The following is a 23,618-nucleotide window of genomic DNA, read 5'->3' as shown; positions in this document are numbered from 1 at the left end:
GATACAAATGAAGAAAACCAATTTCTTTTCTAGTGACAGAGCACTTGCCGAAACATTTACTCTTCTCTTAGACTGGGATCTTGTAAATCTAGAGGAAAATATGGCCATTCTTTGTATGCATCATCCAAGACTGCCGTCTTAACTTTTACTGTTAGCTTCTCCATTATCCCAGTGAGCATCTCATCCAGCTGCTCTTTATTTTAGCCCCAATTAATGACCACCTTAAGAAAGATAAGGATATTTGTGAACTATTGAATACTTATGAATTAGGAGCCAAGTTTTTTGCATGCGTTAATGTACTTAATTGTTCCCCTTTTATTATTCTCCTTACTCAGATGAGGAAACTGGGCATGGAGAGTTTAACCCCAAGATTATATATAGCAAGTTAGTGGCAGAGTAGGGATTCAGGTGTAGGAAGTCTGGCTCAGGAGTCCATTCTGTTAGCACTCCTGCTTCTAGGTAGAAAAGAAGTTTCATTTCATGTGAGATATCATTTATTTTTATTTAAAAAAACTTTATTTTAAATAAATCATTTATTTTAATTTAAAAGAATGTTAATGCTTTAGAAGTAAAATTTATCAGTTATACTCTTAACAGAAAATTTTGGTTCCTTAATATTGGAGGGATATTTTATTTAAATAAAACTCATGGAATTTTATGTATACATTTTGCTTTAGAAAAGTAAATTAAGTAAGCATACTTCCAAGTTTTATGAATATTAGATAAATTTCATGGTATTTTGGATGGCTCAATCATAAACAAATCAAAAACACGCTTTATGGGACTTCTCTGTTAGTGCAATAGCTAGGATTCCACATCCCCAGTACAGGGGGCCCAGCTGCAGTCCCTGGTTGGGGTCCTGGATCCCACCTACTACAACTCAAGATCCTGAATGCTGCAATGAAGATCAAAGATCTCACATTTCACAACTAAGACTCGGCACAGCCAAATAATAAGTAATTTTTTTTAATGTTTTATGGCCAACAAAATAGATAACATACATGAAAGAGATGAATTTCTGGAAATACACAAATCACTAAAACTGATTTAAGAAGAAATAAGTCTAAACAGATCTAACAAGTTAAGAATTGACTCAATCATCAAAACCTCTCAACAAAGAAACTTCAGAACCAGAATTTGGTAGACTTCACAAGTTTATAAGACCAGCATTACCTTGATACCTAAGCCAGGCAAAAGCAGATTTTTTTTTTTTTTTTAAAGCAGATTTTATACCATGACAAACTAAGAATTTATTGCAAAAATACAGGGGTGGTTCAAATACAAAAATCAATCCATCAGTGTAATTTACCACATAATAGAATGAAGAGAACTCAGCTAGAAGAAACTACAACAGTGACATGAAAATAAAGCTTTTCATTATTAAAAAAAAGATTAGCATCTCAGTTGATAAGAAAAAGCATTTGACAGAAGTCAATACCCTTTAATGATAAAAGCACTCAGCAAACTTGGAAGAGAATGAAATTTCCTCAACCTGTTAAAAAACATTCGTGAAAAACCCACAGTTAACCACACAATAAGTGATAAAAGATTAAAAGGTTTTCCTCCAACATCAGGAAAATGTCCACTCCCACCCTTCCTAGTCAACATTGTAGAAGAAGTTCTAGCCAAAGCAATTAGGCAAGAAAGAAAGAAAAGGAACCGCAATTAGGAAGAAGTAAAATTCCATTTGCAGCTGTTCTGATCCTATATATTAAAAATCCTAAAGAAAACACATAAACGCATAACTATTAGAGCTATCATTAATGTTACAAGGTCAACACACAAATGGTAGCTGATTTCTATATACTGGCCAAAAGTGTACACCACTTGGGAATAAATCTAACAAAGGAGGTGTAAGGCTTGCACACTGAAAAGTACAAAACATGGCTGAAATGAAGACCTAAGTAGGTGGAAAGACATGTTCATAAATTGGAAGGCTTAAGATGGCAATACTCCACAAATTAGTCTATAGATCCAATGCAATCCCTGTCAAAAATCTTAACAGCCTTTTTTGCAGAAATGGAAAAGCCAATTTAAAAATTCCTGTGAAATTTCAAGGGACCAAAAAAAGCGAAAACAATTGTGAAAAAGAATAGCAAAGTTGAAGGACTTTCTTATATCAAAATTTATCAAAACAGTGTAGTACTGTTATAAGGATAAACATATAGACCAAAAGCATAAAACAGGAAGTCCAGAAATAAACTACAGTCAATATCTTATGGTCAGTTGATTTTCAGTAAGAGTGCTAAGACCATTCAATGCAGAAAACAGTCTCTTCAACAAATGATGCTAGATGCATGCATGCATGCTGTCATACCCGATTCTTTGCCACCCTATGGACTAGCTCACCAGGCTCCTCTGTCCATGGGGTCTCCCAGGCAAGAATACTGGAGTGGGTTGCCATTTCCTCCTCCAGGGAATCTTCCCGACCCAGGGCTCAAACCCACATCTCCTACTTTGCAGGCAGATTCTTTACTGCTGAGCCACTTGGGGATCCCCAAGAGCAAAAGAATGAAATTGGACCCTTCCTTTACAACATACTGTTGTTGTTTAGTCACCAAGTCATGTCCAACTCTTTTGTGACCCCATGGACTGTAGCCTGTCAACTTCCTCTGTCCATGGGATTTCCCAAGCAAGAAGACTGTAGTGGGTTGCCACTTCCTTCTCCAGGGGATCTTTCTGACCCAGGATGAACCCAAATCTGCTGGGCAGGTGGATTCTTTACCTCCAAGCCACCTGGGAAGCATGTTCTGTGCTGTCCTTAGTCGCTCAGTCATGTCTGACTCTGCGACCCCCTGGACTGTAGCCCACCAGTCACCTCTGCACATGGGGGTTCTCCAGGCAGGAATACTGGAATGAGTTGCCATGCTCTCCTCCAGGGGATCTTCCCAACCCAGGGATCGAACCCAGGTCTCCCACATTGCGTGCCACTTCACATCCACTATGATGACTATAATTTTAAAAACATAAAGTGTTGGGGAGGATGTGGAGAAATTACATAGCGAAGAAAATGGTAAGCCAAGGTGGGGCTTCCAACATCAAGAAAGTTATTGAAAGAAGACAGGGGATGAATAACTGAGTCTCTGGGTCTGAGGCTTTGCTGGTGGCCCAGATGGTAAAACGTCTGCCTACAATGTGGGCGACCCGGGTTCAATCCCTGGGTCGGAAAGATCTCCTGGAGAACGAAATGGCACCCCGCTCCAGTACTCTTGCCTGTAAAATCCCATGGATGGAGGAACCTGGTAGGCTACAGTCCATGGGGTCGCAAAGAGTCGGACACGACTGAGAGACTTCACTTTCACTTTCACTTTTTCTTTCTGGGCCTGAAGACAAGCAGAGCATCTCTTAGGTTTTGAAGCATTTAAATGTAATTAGGCTAAATCTCATGTTTTTCTAAATTTCTTCAGACTGGGCCTTTTGTTTACTGAAATATAGGAAGGTTGAGTCAACTTGATTGTGTGGCAGATACATGCTAAGCATGTCATATATATGTTCATACATTTAATCTTTACAATAGCCCTATGAAGTAGATCTGATTATTTCCACTTGGTGATGACTTCTCTGGGGAAGAGGTTAGAGAAAGTAAATGGGGCATGGAAAGAAATGCTGAAAACTTTGGAATGAATAGCATATTCTTTTACACATGAACTAGGAAGATAAAAAGGTATTTTATACTCAGGGCCAGCCCTAGGACTTGAAAGACCTGATGTAAGCAGTGGAAGGGCCTTAGCTCTGTTGTACTAGTGGTCCTCCTGTGAACATGAGTATCTTCCGGAAGAAATCTAATGGCAGGACTTGGGCCTCTGACCTCTCCTGCCCTTAAGTCTGATCCTGTGTGTTTATCACAGACTGTTCTATCGTAACAGTTACATTACTTCTCTATAATTCCATGCTTTCAGAAGATTGTTTCTGAAACAGTAACATTTCCCTAGGTCCCAAATGTATCCCATTGCTTGGCATTTTTAAACACTCTCAGAATGTATTGATACTTTTGAAGAAAAATTCACCTGTCTGGCATGTTTTCAAGAGAAATCTTGAAGTCTGCAGCTACTTAAGACGATATTCACATCTCTCAACCCTACTAGTCTTGTTTTTCCTATTCTCTTTTTATTTTCCTTAATTTCCTTCCCTCCCTCTTCTACCCTTTTAGAGAAAGCATTATCTTCGATCGTTTACCCTTGGTGCACAAGTCCATCCAGAAGTTTTTAAATCATTAATAGTAATTATTGAAACAGGGGATACATTTTAATCACTGCATGCTCCCTAAATACCCAATTTTTTTAATAAGTTCAAATCCCCAAATACAGTATATCCTTAGGTGTATTCAGAATATAGGTAAGTCAGTTTCTACCTAAGGTTCTTTATGAAACAAAATGCCTGATCAGGTGATTAAGTAGATACAATAATTGTTTTATGACAAGCTTTAATTTCAGAAAAGCTAGTTTTGTTAAATCAAGAAAATAACATTAACTATAAAGATTTAGTGTTTGTTCATAGGTTTTTATTTTAATTAAGGCCAAATTCATATAATAGTAATCATTTTAAAGTGAACAATTCAGTAGTAGTTAGTATATTCATAATGTATAACTACCACCTCTATCTAATTCCAAAACATTTTCATTCTATCTAATTCCAAAACATTTTCATAAGCCCAGAAGAAAACCCCATGGCCAGTTAGTTAGTGCCCTACCCGACCCTGTTTCCCCAGCTCCTGGCAAACACCAGTCTGCATTCCATCTCTGTGACCTTATCTGTTCTGGATATTTCATGTAGAATCATATGACATGTGGCTCTTTATGTCAGGCTTCTTTCACTTAAGATATATTCAAGATTCATCTATATTGTAGCATGATGTGTATCAACACTTCATTACTTTATACTGATGGAATAATATTCCACTATGTGTATACTAAAATTTGCTAATCCATTCATGGACATTAGAGTTGTTTCTGCCTTTTGACTAATGTGAATAGTGCTGCTACGAACATATGTGTACAAGAATTTGTTTGAATCCCGGTTTTTAATTCTTTGAGATATAATACCTAGGAGTGGGATTGTTGAGTCATGGTAATTCTATGTTGAACTTTTTAAGGAACCATCAAGCTGGTTTCCAGAGGAACAGAGTGAGCATAGGTTTTTTAGCAGAAGTAGCTACCCATCTTCAGGAACAAAACAGGCTTTCCATCTGCTTCTTTACATTTGGCATACTCTAGACCAATGGTTCCCAACTCTGTGCACCACAGAATTTAAAAAGAGAGAGAGAGAAGGAAAGAAAGAAAATTAGGCTTCATCTCTAGAAATTTTGTTTCAATAAATCTGGGTTGAGCCTAAGCTACTGTAAGTGAGCCCCAGCTAATTCTAATGGCAGTAAGGATTAAGAACTACAATATGAACTCAGGGGAAGTAATGCAAAAACTTTCTCCAGAGAATAGGAATCATTAACTTGTCATGGACCCAGAACTAATTTTAATTTATTAATTTCCTTGGCTGTTTTATTCACAGTCAAGTATCTGCACCTAGAATCATGCTTGGCACAGAACTGGACAAAAATAATTGGCTTAACGTTGAATATTCAATTATATTTTAAGCTTAAAATTAATCATATATAATAGCTATTAATTTTTAAATGACATTAATATTTTTAGCTACTACTATTCCTTAGGAAACCAAAGGGAACTGTGCTCAATTTAGGATCCCCTGATCAGATATTATTTTGGAATATACCATCTTTCCCTAGTTACTGTCATGCTTATTAGACTTTCTACATAATATTGGTAGAAAATTATTTATTTGCTCTAATGGGCATCATTTTAAAGTTTGGAAGTATAAACAATAAATTGAAGGCAAAATATAAGATGATCAAACAATACTGGCATTTACTGGAAATGTTGTATACAGTAAAAGTTTTCTGTGTCATATCTATTTATTTTAAAAATCTGAATTCCACCTAAATTTCCTAGTTTCTTTGTCTGTACTTAGTATTAAATGTCATTATTTTCCATCCCCAGTCCCATGCTATGCCTCTTTCTCTCCACCATGGAAACTCTCCTCTCTCATTTTCTCTTTCTCTGGAAAAACATTTCTCTGATATTATAACAAGTTAGGTTATTTTTCTCAATATCCTTTTGACAAACTTCAAGCTATTTTTTGCCAGTTTTTATAGCAGATTCTGACAAATATTTTTCATAATGTCATACTTTAACAAATAAATTAGACGTTCCTGAAGATTGCTAGCTTCAGGATAGCATATTTAAGAGATTATTTATTTATACTTAAATAAGCAATAAATTTTAAGTTCTATAGTTTATTTTTTAAAATAGTTCTGTGCACTCTAGAATTACCCCCTCCTATAGGTTGTATAGTGGATTGGCTAACTCTTCAGTAGCTCTTTCCCAGCAAGTGGACACCAGATCTTTTCCCAGATGAACAGGCTTAATCATGTCCCTAGTTCTTAAATTTTAGAATGAGACACTGTATTTCTCTCCTTTCCCAAATACTCAGTTCAATTCAGTCACTCAGTCATGTCTGACTTCTTCGCAACCCCATGCACTGCAGCATGCCAAGCTTCCCTAGTTGTTTTTTTTTTTTTTTAATCCACATTTAAAAGAAACAGTTTTATTACAGTAATGGGACTCAGTGGTATGGAGCACCACACCCCTTGAGAGGACATCCTCCCATAAGTGAGCACCAGTGTACAACTACACAGCTTCCCCACTAACCCTTCTTAACGACACCTACTTAGACTGCTCCTGAGACTGTTGAGAGTCTTCTGTAACAGGGGTCCCCAACCCCTGGGCCAGCTGGTCGATGGCCTGTTAGGAACCAGGCCACAGAGCAGGAGATAAAAAGACAGTGAACAAGGGGAGATTCATCTATATTTATATCCACTCCCCATTGCTTGCATTATGACCTGAGTTTTACCTCCCACCCTCTCTGTGGAAAAACTATTTTCCATGAAATCTGTTCCTGGTGTCAAAAAGGTTAGGGACAGCTGTTTTACAACACACTGTGAACACTTCAGTCTACTGTAGAACCGTCTAAAGGAACCTCCCTCTTCTGGCAGGAGGGACATCTCAGCTGAGAACCTGCAAATGGGGCCCTGGGCTTGTCAGCACCAAACATGCAGGTCTCCCATCCGCCCCCAGCATTCCTGGAAAAGGGCTGCAGTCCAGAGAAACCCGGCACCACTGCAGAGGCGGCCTCTCTGGAACGGGGCAGAGGCTAAAAGAAATCAGACCTAAACTTCATCACGAGTATCCGAGGTGCCCGTGGACCTTCCTCCTGGACGAGGTCTGCAGACCCTTCGCTCTTCTTTCTGGCACCTCACCTACAGGCTGCACCTGGGCTGAGTGGGCAGCCGTCCTGAGAGCCTGCAGGGCCTCGCACCACTCACTTCTATCTGAGCCCTGTAGTCCCCAAAGAGTGCATCAGCTGCCTCTTCCAGGGCAGGGGGTTTCTCTGGCTGCACAGGGTTTGGATTTTCCCAAGAGCTGGTTCTTTCTGCTTAGGGGTGGGTCTCTGCATCTTCAGTCCCAGCTCCAGCTTTTCCATGCACCAGGCCAGTTCCCAAGCCAGCTGCTCAGCCTGGGCCTCTGCACTTAGCGGGGGTTTCCTCCAGGGCCTGCTTTTCTGAGGTCTTCCCGCTTCCATTGGCAACAGACGCCTAATCCCGGGTTTTCTTCTGTTGCTTCTTGGTCCTAAAGACAGTGTCATGGCACGTAGGGCACCCTGGGCCTGGGGCTGCCACTGTCTCCTGAGCAGGATGTCCTGGAGCCACCATGTGCTGCCGCCGGGACCGAGGAGGGCTGGGGTCCCAGGCTTCCCTACTGATGGGACTCTATCACCAACTCCCGGAACTTGCTCAAACTCATGTCCATCCAGTCTGTGGTGCCATCCAACCATCTCGTCCTCTGTTGCCCCCTTCTCCTCCTGCCCTCAATCTTTCCCAGCATGAAGGTCTTTTCCAATGAGTCAGTTCTTCACATCAGATGGCCAAAGTACTGGAGTTTCAGCTTCAGTGTCAGTTCTTCCAATGAATATTCAGGACTGATTTCCTTTAGGATGGACTGGTTTGACCTCCTTGCAGTCCAAGGGGCTCTCAAGAGTCTTCTCCAGCACCACAGTTCAAAAGCATCAATTCTTCATCACTCAGCTTTCTTTATAGTCCAACTGTCACATCCATACATGACTCCTGGAAAAACCACAACTTTGACTAGATGGACCTTTGTTGGCCAAGTAGTGTCTCTGCTTTTTTATATGCTGTCTAGGTTGGTCATAGTTTTTCTTCCAAGGAGCAAGCATCTTTTAATTTCATGGATGCAGTCACCATCTGCAGTGATTTTGAAGTCCAAGAAAATAAAGTCTGTCACTGCTTCCATCGTTTCCCCATCTATTTGCCATGAAGTGATGGGATTGGATGCCATGATCTTCGTTTTCTAAATGTTGAGTTTTAAGCCAACTTTTTCACTCTCCTCTTTCATTTTCATCAAAATGCTCTTTAGTTCCTCTTTGCTTTCTGCCATAATGGTGGTGTCATCTACATATCTGAGGTTACTGATATTTCTCCTGGCAATCTTGATTCCAGCTTGTGCTTCCTCCAGCCCAGCGTTTCTCATGATGTACTCTGTATATAAGTTAAATAAGCAGGGTGACAATATACAGCCTTGATGTACTCCTTTTCCTATTTGGAACCAGTCTGTTGTTCCATGTCCAGTTCTAACTGTTGCTTCCTGACCTGCATATAGATTTCTCAGGAGACAGGTCAGGTGGTCTGGTATTCCTGTCTCTAAGAATTTTCCACAGTTTATTGTGATCCACATAGTCAAAGGCTTCAGCATAATCAGTAAAGCAGAAGATGTTTTTCTGGAACGCTCTTGCTTCTTCTATGATCCAACAGATGTTGGCAATTTGATCTCTGGTTCCTTTCCCTTTTCTAAATCCAGCTTGAACATCTGAAGTTCACGTATATGTTGAAGCCTGGCTTGGAGAATTTTGAGCATTACCTTGCTAGCCTGTGAGATGAGTGCAACTGTGGAGTAGTCTGAACATTCTTTGGGATTGTCTTTTTGGGATTGGAATGAAAACTGACCTTTTCCAGTCCTGTGGCCACTGCTGAGTTTTCCAAATTTGCTGGCATATTGAGTGCAGCACTTTCACAACATCATCTTTCAGGATTTGAAATAGCTCAACTGGGATTCCATCCCCTTCTCTAGCTTTGTTCGTAGTGATACTTCCTAAGGCCCACTTGACTTCACATTCCAGGGTATCTGGCTCTAGGTGAGTGATCACACCATCATGACTACCTGGGTCATGAAGATCTTTTTTGTATAGTTCTGTGTAGTCTTGCCACTTCTTAATATCTTCTGCTTCTGTTAGGTCCATAACATTTCTGTCCTTTATTGAGTCCATCTTTGCATGAAATGTTCCCTTGGTATCTCTGATTTTCTTGAAGAGATCTCTAGTCTCTCCCCATTCTATTGTTTTCCTCTATTTCTTTGCACTGATCGCTAAGGAAAGCTTTCTTATCTCTCCTGGCTTTTCTTTGGAACTCTGCATTCAGATGGGGATATCTTTCCTTTTCTCCTTCGCTTTCTGCTTCTCATCTTTTGTTAGCTATTTCTAAGGCCTCCTCAGACAACCATTTTGCCTTTTTGCATTTTTTTTCTTTGGGGATGGTCTTGATCACTGCCTCCTGTACGGTGTTATGAACCTCCATCCATAGTTCTTCAGGCACTCTATCAGATATAATCGCTTTTATCTGTTTGTCACTTCTACTGTATAATCTTAAGGGATTTGATTTAGGTCATACCTGAATGCTCTAGTGGTTTTCCCTACTTTCTTCAATTTAAGTTTGAATTTGGCAATAAGGAGTTCATAATTTGAGGCACAGTCAGCTCCCAGTCTTATTTTTGCTGACTGTATAGAGCTGCTCCATCTTTTCCCAAATATTATTTTACATAATTTTATATTCAGGTAAGGATACACATATTTCCAATGGATAAAAATACTTCCTGAAGAATACCACAACCAAATATATTTTTACCAATTTTCAAGTTTCACTATAGATAAGTGAACCTGAGGGGAAGTTCCTGATGGTCCAATGGTTAGGACTCAGAGCTTTCCCTGCCATGGCTGGGGTTCAGTCCCTGGTCATGGAACTAAGATCCTACAAGCTGAACAGAATGGCCAAAAAAGAAAAAGTGAAGTTGATAATTGTCACTACAATGGCAATCATATTACAATATAAAAAAATGGATCAAATTAACATGTTGTACACCTAAAATCTACACCAGACTGTATGTCAAATATATAACTCCATTTTTTAAAAGTAGAGCTGAGACAGTTAAGTACATAATCTAAGTTACTAAGAGGTTGTTATTGGGTTCACATTGTCTACATCTCCCCCTGTACCTCATTACCTCTAAATATCTCTTTCATCCACGTACTGAAATTCTGCCTATTCTGTTACCCTAAGGAGAAAAACAGAATAAGAAGAAGCAAGAAACTAGGCATTAACTAGGCTCCCTGCTTTATGTAAAATAATAATACCAAATGTTCCTTGCAACTTAAAAATAAATTGACAATTGACTTTTCAGAAGGCGTATATTTGGAAAAGCTTGTTGCTTTGTAACACCATGAAAAAGAATATAGGGGATTTAGGAAACAAATTTAGAGAACAGTGGTCTCTGTGTAATCCAGAGGGGCATCATCAGCATCACCTGGGAACGTGCTAGACCTGGGAATCCTCCAAATCCACCCAAGGACAACTAATCAGAGACTGGTGGTGGGGTCAAGCAATCTATGCTTCAGCAGTCTCCCAAGGTGATTTAAACACCCGCTAAACCTTGCAAATCCACAGTAAAGCTATAGAACCAATGATCTAAGTGATTCAACCTCAAAAGTTGTAGAAAGGAGCTGAAAAAATTGATTTACTTAGTAGGGGAAAATTAAAATCCATCTTATTAGGATTGTATGCTCTATTAGTATTATCAGGTCAGTTTATTTCTTTTCCTTGTTTAAAACAACAGACAAGTTACATTACAAGCAGGCAGATCTTTTTATTCGACAGACACTCCCAAGACATGGGAGGAGGCCATGGTCATAATGATCCCTCTTGGCCTCCCCCTTTTTATACTTCCTGTCTCTTCCTTTTGGTTGTGCCCTGTACAAAGTAGGGCTTGTACCCACCACCAGTCACGAAAGGGAATGCAAACAGGCATACACTCAAGGCCAATTGGCATCTCCAAGTTATGTAACAGCAGGCTCTGTTGTGCACGTCTTCCCATAATTCAGTGTTATAATCAGATATATATGCATGTGTGTAGAATATTTATGAGCCCTTAATTGGCTCCTAGTTACCTAAGGTTACTTGAGGAAGCCCCTGTGATTAGGTTGTACCCATTGTGTGCCTAGGGCACATGTGCAGGAGTTAGAAAAGTCTCTGTGGTTATTTCTGCAGCATCTGTGAATTCTCCTGAGTGTGTCTGGGAGGGGTTTTTAGAGATCAGCTTGCATCCTTTCTGGCTAGGTCACTCCTTGTTGTGCATGCCTAACTTGCTACCTAACAATGCTAACCACCCTAAAAAATGTGCTTTATTATTTGACCTAAATAACTGCACCCTAATACATTGATGTGAGATTTCATGTTTTGTTTCTTTTCTCTTTTTAACTAATTTAATTCTCCCATATCAGGTAAACATAATACATATAAATTCGTAAGCTTTTCTCCTGTTAATTGGTCTTCTGTCAGTTTAATTCTCAGCCCCTAAAATTAAAAGTTTGTCCCTCTTAACATTCCCTAAATCTAAGAAGTTCCATTCACTGTTTTAATTATTATCCATACAAAAACAATTTCCGAATTTCTACTTCTCTAACCTTTTTCTCCTTCACCCAATCACCTACTAAAGACATCTCCGTTTAAATGTGTGGGCCTTGCAGCCAAATATCTGAAGTCACATATTCCCAGCCAAAATCAGTCTTCAAATTGAATATCCTTTGAACAGCTGCCGTATGAGCTCTTTGCGTGAACTGCGTAAGAGTACTGCCCCACGAACCAACTCCGGCCTCTTCTTCAACAACACTGAGCTCCTTGAAGTTCTCAGCGTCCCTAGTCGCCACCACTGCTTTCTTTGTAGTCAGGGCCTAAATTTACGCCGGCGGCTTCTCTGTCGCACAGAAGCCTCCGGTGTCATCCAATCAGGGCCCAGCCAGAAAGCCGAGGCTCAGCAAGGCCTCACGACGTTCAACCACTCAGGGCCTGGCTTCGCTGGCGTCACGTGACGCGAGTCCCCGCCTCCCGCCCCTCCCTCCGAGGTTGTTTGGAGGCACCGCCCTTCAGCTGGCGCTCGCTGATTGGCTATTGCTCGCACGGTCTCCTGGGTGACGGGAACGCGGCAGCCTTCTTGAAGCAGACTGGGTGCGCTTGCGCACTTGTTAGGTCGCGCGGCTGCTGGATCTTTGAGATGAAGGTAAATAACTTACAGACCCGGGGGAGCGGAAAGAGGCGACCACTGGCCATTCCCTTAAACTCTCCGAGAGTCGCTTTGAGGATAGAGGCTTGTGACCTCCCTTCCTTCTCCCGAGAAATGGGGAAGGGAGCGGGGTGACCAGGGAGAGCAGAGGCGAAGTTGAAGAAACAAGGGGAAAGGAAGGAAAATTGAAGAGGAGTCGGCGGGTAGGGAGGCCTTTCATTTCTGGGCCCGCGGACGGAGTTGGTGCGTTTTGGCCACCCCTCCACTGCCTGAAATGAGCAGACTGGATCTGAAGAGGCTCCGAACTCGCCCGAATTCACACGGCGGGCAGAACGAGTTTGGAAAAAAAAAAAAAACCGTTTGGAGGGTCCTTGTGAAGTTGGCTCGTTCGAGTGTCAGGAGCTGCCTCATTTCTTGCAGCTAAACACCTGGCAAGCCTCGCAGCTGTTCAGCTCCTTAAAATGAGTGAAAAGCTCCGAAAGAACCGCAAATTGTATTGGCTGTGACTGGCGCAATTTACAGATCACCTGGTGACGGTGTATATTATTCGCGGGGAAATCTGCATGCACAGGTCTCGATCTCTAGAGCGTCATCCTCTGCGTGCACCGTTTTTAGAATTGGGCTTCTCATGAACCCCATTCCTGGGTCACTGGCTACAGCTCATTCACCCTTCGCCTTACCAAACAATACCCCCGCCGCACTTCCAGTGACCCCTACTCCCCAACCCATCACCCCCCCCCCACACACACACACAGGCCCTGATCTGGCATAGAAATGGAAAGCTTAATTTTTTTCATTGTTTTGTACATTTTCGTGGCTATGGTGGAAATTGGGAGTTGACCTGTAATCTTAACTCACATTTCTAAAGCTCTTCACCATTTACGAAGTACTTGTAGCTCAGTTGGTAAAGAATCTACCTACAGTGCAGGAGACCTGCATTCGATTCCTGGGTTGGGAAGATCCCCTGGAGAAGGAAATGGCAACCCACTCCAGTATTCTTGCCTGGAGAATCCCATGGACTGTAGCCTACCAGGCTGCTCTGTCCATGGGGTCGCAAGAGTCCTACACGACTTAAGGACTAAACTACCGGAGTAAGGAGATATTGTTATTCCTGGTTTACAGTTGAGAATTCTGTGCTTGAGGACATTTAATAGACCTGCTTTAAGCCCTACAGCTAATAAGTGAAAAGCAAAATCTAGAGTTCCCTGGTGGTCTAGTGGTTTGAATTCCTTTCTTTCACTGTCAAGGGTTCAGGTTAGTTACCTGGTTAGGGAACTAGGATCCCACAAGCCATGTGGGGTGGCCAAAAAACAATTGTATTAAAAAATATTGAAAGAAAAAAAAATCAAAATCTAAAGGTTCGTTTTCTGGTTGTGAAGCTACCACCTTTTTACAGGGTGTTGCATGTGTATGGAGCACCTGTTTACCTCCTTTGAAGAAAAATAGTATGTAAAATCACAACCAGAGGAGGTCTGCCAAGAAGCTAGTGACATTCAAATTTAGGGAGCCCTCACTTGCATGTAGGGGTTCCAGGGCAATGTGGTCATAAAATTGCAAAAGTAAAATGCTTTTATACTTTTTTTTTTAAGGTTGTCTTCTTGCTCCACACAACTTGGATGCACCTGTGATTATAGGCACCTCTGTTTTCAATAGAGGTGGATTTGATCATCTTTTTAACATAGTAATTGCCTGTGATTGGTGTAAAATTTAGACCACTGGAAGAGTTTTGTGTTACCATTGAGACACACCACCTGCAGTTGTGTCTAAACTTCACTTGCCTAGATACAGGCATCATTGTTTAATTTAACCTAATGTTAAAATGTAAATTTATTCAAACTCTTATGGTCCTAGATATTTTGTATCAACAGTGTTTAATATAAATATAATGTGAACCAATGTACTTAAAAAAATTTAGTAGCCACATTAAATGTTTTTAAAGAAACAGGTAAGGTTACCTTTCATAATATATTTTGTTTTACCCAATATACCCAAAATATTTTCATTTCAACATGTAATCAGTATGAAAAATTATCAGTAAAGGTAGTTTGCCTTCTTTCCTGTATTGTCTTTGAAATCATATAGTCATGTGTGGTTTATAGCACATCTAAATTTGGACTACCCGTATTTCAAGTCCTCAATAAAATTCCAAGTACACATGTGGTTTGTGGCTTCTATATCAGATGTGCTCAGTGGTATTTGACCCTTTGGAACTTCAAGGACTGTAGCCCTCTCCAGGCTCCTCTGTCCATGGGTTTCTCGGGCAAGAAGACCTGAGAGGGCTGCCATTTCCTCCAGGGAATCTTCCCGATCCAGGGATCGAACCTGGGTTTCCTGCATTGCAGGCAGATTCTTTACCAACTGAGCCACCTGGGAAGCCCTCCATATTGTGTACACAGTTCTTTTTGTCTAAGTGAAAAGAATGATTTTTCAATTGAAAAAGTATCCACCCAATAGCCAAATTAAACACTTAATGATAAAGTGTATCTAATGGAGAAAGGAGAAAAAATAATTTTGAAGGAGGTATAGATATTTTGTATTTCTGTCATGATTAAGGTTTTTTAATAGAAACTTTATTAAATTTAATCTCCCCAAATCCATGCTATTAATAATTAGCTAAATCCCCTGATAGCTCAGTTTGTAAAGATTCCACCTGCAATGCGGGAGATCTGGGTTCGATCCCTGGGTGGGGAAGATCCGCTGGAGAAGGGATAGACTACCCACTCCAGTATTCTGGCCTGGAGAATCCCCATGGACTGTAGTCCGTGGAGTTGCAAAGAGTCGGACACAACTGAGTGACTTTCACAAATTCAAGTTTAAATTTTTAAAGTTTTTAATATTTATAAAACACTAAATCATAAATTTTTATAAAATTAACATTTAGAAACATTCAAAAGCAAAAAAGTTTTATAGTAAATGCTCCTGTGTATGTTGAGGTCTGTACTTGACCAGCCAGATTATGGTTATTTGGTTGGTTGATTGGTTAATTGGTCATTTTATTTGTTACATTGTTGACTTCTTTTGGGTAAGCTCTAGCATAAGCCTTCACCATCCTGAATCCTACTGTTTTCGTTATTATGTTTTGACATCTTTTCTGACCAACTGTTAATTGTATGTTTTAAAATATAAAAATTGTGTTGTGCTTTTTTAGCGTGTTTTCTCACTACTAGAAAAGAATTGGCTTGGCACACCAATACAGTTTGCCTGGCAGAAAACATCAGGAAACTATCTTGCGGTAACAGGGTAAGATAATAGTGATGGTTAGTAAATCACCCTGACTCCATATGGTTGTATGCTCACCAAACCACGCCATCTGTGCAGTAGAAATTCTTGAATGATGGTTGCATGGTGAGAAGAGTAATATATTAATTTCCATTAATATCACAATTCATAGAACCTTTTCCCTAGTGATAACTTTTTACGTACAGATTATGAAACTATCATGAGAAAATATAGAAATCACTTGAATGTATAAGAAAACTCTTTAGATACATAAGAAGTAAATTTTAAATCCTGTCTTTTTGTTCTAATTGCTTTTAGAGCTGATCATATTGTGAAAATCTTTGATCGCCATGGTCAAAAAAGAAGTGAAATCAACTTATCTGGGTAAGTGCAGAGGTAGATAAAAAATTTTTTCAAACTTTGTGGCCTGAAAGATAAAAAAGCACTGTCTTAAAACTTACAATCAGGTAGAATTTTGTAACTTATGTCTAACCTGTATCTCTCCTTTTGCTTTCTCCATTTGCAAAGAGATTTAGTTTTGTATACCATAAGCAGTTAATGAAATAGGTATATAGCATATGAATTAAGAGTTTAATACATTCATTGACATATAAGCTTTAAGGCAGAATTGTAAATGAGTCTACGTTAAAGAATTCTTATTTAATTATAAACAAGCCTTAGTGTATATATTTGCAGATAAGCCCTTATTGATGTAGTATTTCCTCTCTAATATAAATTGGAAAATAGTTACTTTCCACACTTTTTTTATCCTTTTTAAGGAAGTCGTTCTAGATTACAGTAAGCATAACTTAAGCATTTTTAATAATTCAGTGTGATCATTCTCTGTATTAGTTATTTTACCCATAGTCTTAGTGGTTGTTACGATGTTTGCATAAGACCTAAGTGGACTTAAGCTGCCAGGTTTTTTAAATTCACATCAGCCTTCTGTAGTTTATCAGCCACCATCTTTGCAAATTAAGTGGCTCTACTTATCTCAAACCCACCTAATGCCACCATTTTAGCATTTCCTATTGCTCTCTTAATTGTTGCTTCTGGTTTCTATATTCTGGGGAACAGACAGCAAGCTAGTTATAATTATGTTTAAAATAAAGTGAAAAGGCACTTAGTAAAAAACTTCTTTGAGTAAGTTGTATGAACTTTATTGCATAATCTCTGCAACATTGCTTTCGGTTATGCTATGTCCTTATTTTTTTGCTTCTGAGTTCTTTTGCTGTATTCAACATAGCTGAATTAGACTGACAAAAGATCACCAGATAAACAAAATGCTATTATATGTTGTCTTTAATGATTTTATTAAGAATTTGAAAGCCTCCCTTTTCCATACTTCTCAAAATCTGTGGAAATACTATAGAAAATTAAGATCCCAAAACATATTTAACAGTTTGAAGAATAAAATAACTGAAGTGATTCCCAGATGTCTGAAATGGAAAGCTGAGTGTTGCTTCAAGGGCCCTCAAAGTCTGGGGTCTGAGCTGGAACTGGTGTAATAATAATAGGAATAAAGTGCACAATAAATGTAATGCACTGGAATCGTCCAGAATCCATCTCCCCAGCCCCGGGTCCATGGAAAAATTGTCTTCCACAAAAGGCCAAAAAGGTTGGGGACCACTAGGCTGGTGCCCAAAAACAGTCTCCAAATGAAAAATAGAATCAGAGAAGGAAGAAAAGGTTAATCTCCAGGGAAGTTCTTAAACTATAATAAACATTTGGAGTAATTTTAAACAGTAAGAAACATATTAAATAGAGCAATTCCTATTTATAACTATTTTGTTACCTTAAATCACTCTTCTTATTCTATTCAATATTAAGACATGAAATGAAAATAACTTTTCTTACTATGTATTTCAGAATTCAGTCTATCTTACTGTTTGCAATCCTACATCTAGCCTGCTCTGTTTAATACACAGCTTGTATAGATATTTGAGTTCTTATCAGTACTTTCTTTTTCCCTCTGTGCATCTGAAACAACCTTTCAAAAGTTGATCACACAAATTTCCTCTTGATTCCAGACGTGGTTTCTTTCTAGAGTTGCGAGATGAGTATTTTACCAAAGAGCTCAGCTCTTTACAGGTGTTGAGAAAATCTGCTAACCTATTAGATATAACTGTATTTAATATAGTATGTGAAAATGATATTTAAAATAGAATTCAAAATGTTTCCATCCCCTCAACAACAAAATTGGTGTTAGTGTTATCCAGGCAGTGAATGTGGAGTTCTGTTTCTTACTTTAGAAAGTTTATGATTTTAAAAATAGATTGAATGGACTTGCTATAGACAAAAATCACAAATAGTTGAGTGTTTAAATGTCTTTCCCCTACTTAAAAAAAAAATGTATAGTGATTGTTTTGTCCTCTTTTTAAAAAAAGTAACTGTGTTGCTATGGACTGGGACAAGGATGGAGATATTCTAGCAGTGATTGCTGAGAAGTCCAGTTGCATTTATCTGTGGGATGCCAACACGAACAAAACCAGTCAGTTAGACAGTGGCTTGAGGTAAGGATTACTTTTTTTATGTTTTAAATCTTCACTTAGAAATACTATTTGCGGCTTTGATGCTAAAAAGATCTTACTACATTCATTGTAAATATGCCCTGATGAGTTATTTTCTTATAAAAGGGGAAAATTCATTTCTTTTTAAATTGTTATATATAATCTTATTAGTTTTGTCTAATTAATTAGAATACAGTTATTCTAAAGTATAAAGAGCTTCTTTAAAAGTTCCTTTCAGTGGAATAGACTAAAAAGTCCAAAGAAGAGAGAAAACATTTATGGGAAAATCTGGAAATAGTATGACTGCAGGCATAACTGGATCTAGGGGTTGTGATGATGCAGTCTAGACATCTCACAGCTCTTTCTTTCTCTCTAATGACTTCTTCTAAGTCAGACTCTCTCTCTTTTTTAATTCTGTTGAAGTATAGTTGATTTATAAGGTGTTAATTTCTGCTATGCAGCAAAGTGATTCAGTTATACATACATGTACTTTCTTTTTCATATTCCTTTTCATTGTGGTTTATCACAGGATATTGAATATTGTTCCCTGTGCTATACAATAGGTCCATGTCGTTTATCCATCCTATATATATTTAGACTCTTTTAATGGCTAATGGCAGGTATCAGCTTCTACCATTCTTCACAGCAAGTCATGCCAGAGAAAAGAGCATGCCACTATTACATCACCAGTATCGTCTCAGTTCTTCAAAAGGTCTCTGAATAGGGTAGGCAGGGCCATGGGGTTGATAATCCTACCCATAAAGATTGGGGTGAGGGTGGGGCAGTTCACAAGTGGAAGAAATCCTGGGCAGACAGAATAAATTACAGATCTCTGCTAAAATAGAAACTGTTTGCCATATGGAAAAGAAAAACTTGTCAGTATTTACTACTGAAACTCCAATTTTGACCTTGAACCAGTTGCTTAACCTCTACTTAAGCCTCAGTTTCTTTGTATATGTACAATGAGTCTAGTAATAATACCTGCCTCATAGCATCATGTGGCCTATAAGTGCAGGAAGAGATCACACATCTACCGTAAGATTAGACTTTGCTTTTCCAACTTACTTATCAAGGAATAACAGCAGGTCAAAACATCCCCCTCGTGCAGGTTCCCTTGACCCTCCGAAGTGACGCACAAGAAATGCATCCACAGGCAATAGTGTCTGACCAGCATCAAGTCTTACTAGATCTGAGAACCTTCACTTCTTGCTCTGTCCTTGTACACGTCCGTACCTCACTTTTCAGAAGGATTTGATACACACTGCTTCCATTCAAGAAAGTGAAAGTGTTAATCGCTCAGTTGTGTCCAACTCTTTGTGACCTCGTGGGCTGTAGCCCGTCAGGCTCCTCTGTCCATGCAGGTCTCCAGGCAAGGATGCTGGAGTGGGTTGCCATTCCCTCCTCCAGGGGATCTTTCCAACCCAGGGATCAAACCAGGGTCTCCCACATTGTAGGTGGATTCTTTTCCAGCTGAGCCACCAGGGAAACTCAAACGTCCTTCTGAGATACCCTTAATAGTGACAGAGCTGGAAAATCTATATCCTTTTTCAAATCATGAATTCCCAATAATTTTTTCAGTTTACTGTATCACATTTTTAGGCTTTTTAAAAGCTTAAGATGTTATCCATTAAGATTTTGCCACAATTAGAGTTACAACAATCATTAGTAGACAGATTAATAACTGTTATCATTAGTCATCTCCTGAAATTTGAGATTCCATCATGACTGAATTGAAGCCTTTTATTCATTATACATTTGTATTTTAGGTTTCACTGACTTACCATCATTTTGGAGTGTCTCAAAATGCCTTTAGCACTTACTCTTTGTCCTAAATCATTGAAATTGTAATTTTATACTTCAGTTTCTAAGTAGATATTACAGTTATTCATGAAATTCACAAAGCACTTTTTAAAAGGACTGCTTAGGAGATTATGGTTGTAAATTGTTTAGTAATTTATATCTTAATGTTACAGGGATCAATTGTCTTTCCTTCTTTGGTCAAAATTTGGAAGTTTCTTGGCTGTTGGAACTGTTAAAGGAAATTTGCTAATTTATAATCGTCAGACATCTCGAAAGATACCTGTCATTGGTAGGTTACAGCTGGAAACACTGCTAAATGTCTGGGATGCTTTTACATAAATGTAAATTTTATCACCTCAGATTTCCCTGATATTGCAGGGGAAATTTTGTAGTTTAAAGCTGACTTCCCTTGTCAAGCCATACCTCTGTCTAAGATCCGTCTTCACTAGTGCTAAGAACTTCCCAGGTTACATAGAACAAGTTGCCCTAAGGTGAGTGAGCCTGTGCCCCTGGCTATTAATGTGGCTATTAACCACATTGACAGCGTGGTTTCCATCTGTCCCTTTCTCACCCAGATTATGCCTCGCAGGGAGTAGTTCGCGTGCCTATCAACACATTAGTAGATGGGCTAAAACATTTGGCAACTTCTTGGACAGAGTATATCCACATTCCTAATTCTGACCCCTCACTCTCTCCAATCACTAATTTAATCCTAGGAGTGAACTAGGAGTTATTTTTACCTCAGGGGATATGACCGGAGGGTTTGTGTATTTATTCCTTCTTTGACCTTCTTGATTCAGCCTCTTTGATTCCCCCAGCCTCTGGGCACTTAGCATCTGACTACCTAAAGGAAATAGTATTGCTTTTTTTCGATTTTTGTAACATCATGCTGGTGGGGGGGTGAAATGGGTAGGCTTAATTACATACAAGTGGCCAGTATAATTTACTGCTAATGGAAGTTAAATGCTGGAGGTAATAATGCCCACAGAATACTTGAGAAAGTGCTTTTCAATTAAAGACACTTACTCATTTCAAATTATTTTCACATATATGTATATCTTTCATATGTGTATTTTTAGCATTCTAGCTATACAGTTACATCATTGATCCATTTGAAAAGTTGAACTAAAAAATCAGCTTTCACCATATAAATTAATTTGTTTGACTTCAGTAGGCATTTTCTGTATCCCACTTCATTTACAGGCATGTCCTACCAGTTAACTTAAAATCCTTAGATAGCTTGACAGTTGAGGTAATAAGAAAATAATTTGTCAAAACATGATTATTTTGTGTCATTTTTTGTTCATGTGTACATGATTTTATATGCGATCTTTGTATTTAAAATGAATATTGATTCTAATCTCAGTCTAATTTATTAACTGTGTAAAACAGACCTGAAAATATTCAGGTTAATTGTACATTTTAGGCGCTTTCACTGCCTCTTTCAGAGTTTGTTGTGATTTGCAGCTGTGCTTTTTTTTCCCTTTGAAATAATTTACTCTTCTAAAGCCAAGGCATTTTACTTCCAGTAGCAGCTGCACAGATGCATGATCAGCAAGTGGTTTTTACAGTAACTAGATGCCTGTTCCGTTGTTACATCTTGCTCTGATTTCTTTCCTTGAACTGGGTTAGATACAGGCAAGTCTCACTTTGCATGATTCTAATATGCGTGAATTTCACTGGCCACAGTTTACTTAACATTGCCTGTCTCCCAATAACATAACTGTGGTATATTCTTGTAAGTTAATATTAATTAAATGAGTGAATACCTGCCCAGAACACTGTTAAGTAAGCACACGGAAGTATTAACTGTTATCACTGATGTTAAGACTAACCTGAGTTCTGATCTCTAGAAGAAAAGATTTTCTTCTCTCTGTCCTGAGTGTAGGGTGAAGTTTGTCCTTGGCATCTTTCCACCTCTCTTAGTGTACTCTTTTATCCCTTCTAATACCTGTTACTTTGGACACCCCAGTTCCATTGTACTACCTAAATCTCTTAATCTATGATCAGCAAAATCTCCTACCTCCCAGTCCCTTCTCTGAATGCTCCCTTCATTTTGTGCTCTGGTCTCCTGGTTTGAAATACTACCTCTGTAGTCCCAGGTTTGTCTCTTCCAGACTCCAGACTCATACAAGCAGTTGCTTACTCAACAGCTCCAATGAGATTTCTAGTAAATACTTCAGATTCGATGTCACCAAACCCTGCAGTGTTCCCTCTCAGAATTGATATCTTTTCATCCTCTTAGATATTTAAGCCAAATCTTACTGTTATCCTGACTCTTATCCTCCTCATACCCTGTATACCAAATGTGCCAGAAAATCTTAGAGTATCTACCTCCAAATCTGTCCAGATTCAACTGGTCTCATCGCTTCTACCACTACCGTCACCACCAGGGTATGGGGCTCAGACATCTTCTCCCTGCATCTCTGCAGTCTCTTAACTGGTCTCCCTGCTTCAGCTCTTGCCCTGCTATGCGAATATTCTCAGCTCAGAAGCCTGAGCGAGCCTTCTGCTCAGATCTCTCCAATGGCTCTTCGTGTCACCCAAGATCAAAGTCAGAATCCTTACAATGGCTAGCCAAGCCCTCTATGACCTGGCCCTTGAAAACTGTGATTTCATCTCTTAGTTACCTTTCTTTACTTCCCGGCCTCCAGCCACGCTATTCTCCTAGCTGAGCCTCTGACACATTGGACACACTCTTGCTTCAGGGTCTGCTGACTTAATAACTACTTATTTAGAGCCTGCTTTCTGCAGAACACTGTATTAGGTTCAATAAAGGGTATAAGGAATAAAATAAACATGATCTCTGTCTCAATAACAGCTAAAATAGCTAACACTTATATAGCGCTTCCTTTATGGATGACACTCTTCCAAGTGCTTTAGCTCATTTGATCCTCAACCCTGTGAGACAGCTTCTACTATTGTCCCCAGTTTTTGGACAGTGTGACTAAGGAATAGAAAGGTTAACTTACCCAAGGTTTTGTGATAAACAGTGGAGCCACTTAATCAAAATAGGCAGCATGCCTTCAGAAACTGTATACTTAATTAACCTTGGGACGCTTGAGTATTTATCTATTCTAGGACCTTTAACAAATACCTGGTGTTAAGCTATGTGATTTCCACCCCAAAATGTAGTATTTGCATTGGCTAGACTGCTTAATTAAAAAGCGCTCTGATACTTGGTGGCTCTCTAATATCCAATCACTAGCTAAACGACTCAGTTCTTAACGTAAATCTCACTAAGGTGCATTCATATTTGTACCTCAATATTGTGATGAATCACTGTATGTCTTTTAGTTATATACAAATAATCAAAATTGTGATGTTGAATCTGCTTATGCCAAGGGTCTCCCACATCATAAAGCTGAATGTAATAAAGATAACTTCAGTGCTTTTAGATTTACTTCTTTTAAGACATTACTGTGATAGGTTTTGTTATATGGTTAAACAAACTTGTTGAGGGGTATGATATCTTTAATGTATAAAGACCTAGGCTCATATTCACATAAAAAGTTGGAGAATAGGATTGCCCTTATATACAGTTATCTTGATTTAAAACTTGGTTTTAAACTGTTTTAAATAAGGTTGCTTAAACACTAAACTGCTTTGATGAGATTTT

At 39.1% G+C, this 23,618-nt stretch overlaps 1 protein-coding gene and 1 pseudogene across 9 annotated transcripts in view; one reads left to right on the top strand and one right to left on the bottom strand.

Annotated features, from left to right (window-relative positions):
* Window positions 1–7,042: 7,042 nt before the first annotated feature.
* Window positions 7,043–8,128, bottom strand: LOC110152827 (UPF0488 protein C8orf33 homolog pseudogene; annotated as a pseudogene).
* A 4,236-nt stretch (window positions 8,129–12,364) lies between these two features.
* WDR19 (WD repeat domain 19) overlaps window positions 12,365–23,618 on the top strand; it is an 87,245-nt gene continuing 75,991 nt past the window's right edge. For 5 of the 9 annotated variants that reach the window (XM_070452012.1, XM_070452011.1, XM_070452010.1 and 2 more), the window contains exons 1-5: window positions 12,365–12,467; window positions 15,619–15,710; window positions 16,008–16,073; window positions 18,077–18,202; window positions 20,173–20,288. In XM_070452012.1, coding sequence (XP_070308113.1) covers window positions 12,462–12,467; window positions 15,619–15,710; window positions 16,008–16,073; window positions 18,077–18,202; window positions 20,173–20,288 — 406 coding nt within the window. In that variant the 5' untranslated portion in view covers window positions 12,365–12,461. Of the gene's footprint in view, window positions 12,468–12,942; window positions 13,042–15,618; window positions 15,711–16,007; window positions 16,074–18,076; window positions 18,203–20,172; window positions 20,289–23,618 lie in introns of those variants that run through there. The other 4 variants (XM_070452015.1, XM_070452013.1, XM_070452014.1 and 1 more) reach the window with 4 other exon arrangements.

The sequence above is a fragment of the Odocoileus virginianus genome, chromosome 21, assembly GCF_023699985.2.
Source record: "Odocoileus virginianus isolate 20LAN1187 ecotype Illinois chromosome 21, Ovbor_1.2, whole genome shotgun sequence".
Taxonomy (NCBI): Eukaryota; Metazoa; Chordata; class Mammalia; order Artiodactyla; family Cervidae; genus Odocoileus; species Odocoileus virginianus.
Note: the sequence above shows the minus strand (reverse complement) of the source record. Positions and strands in the feature narration are given on the sequence as shown.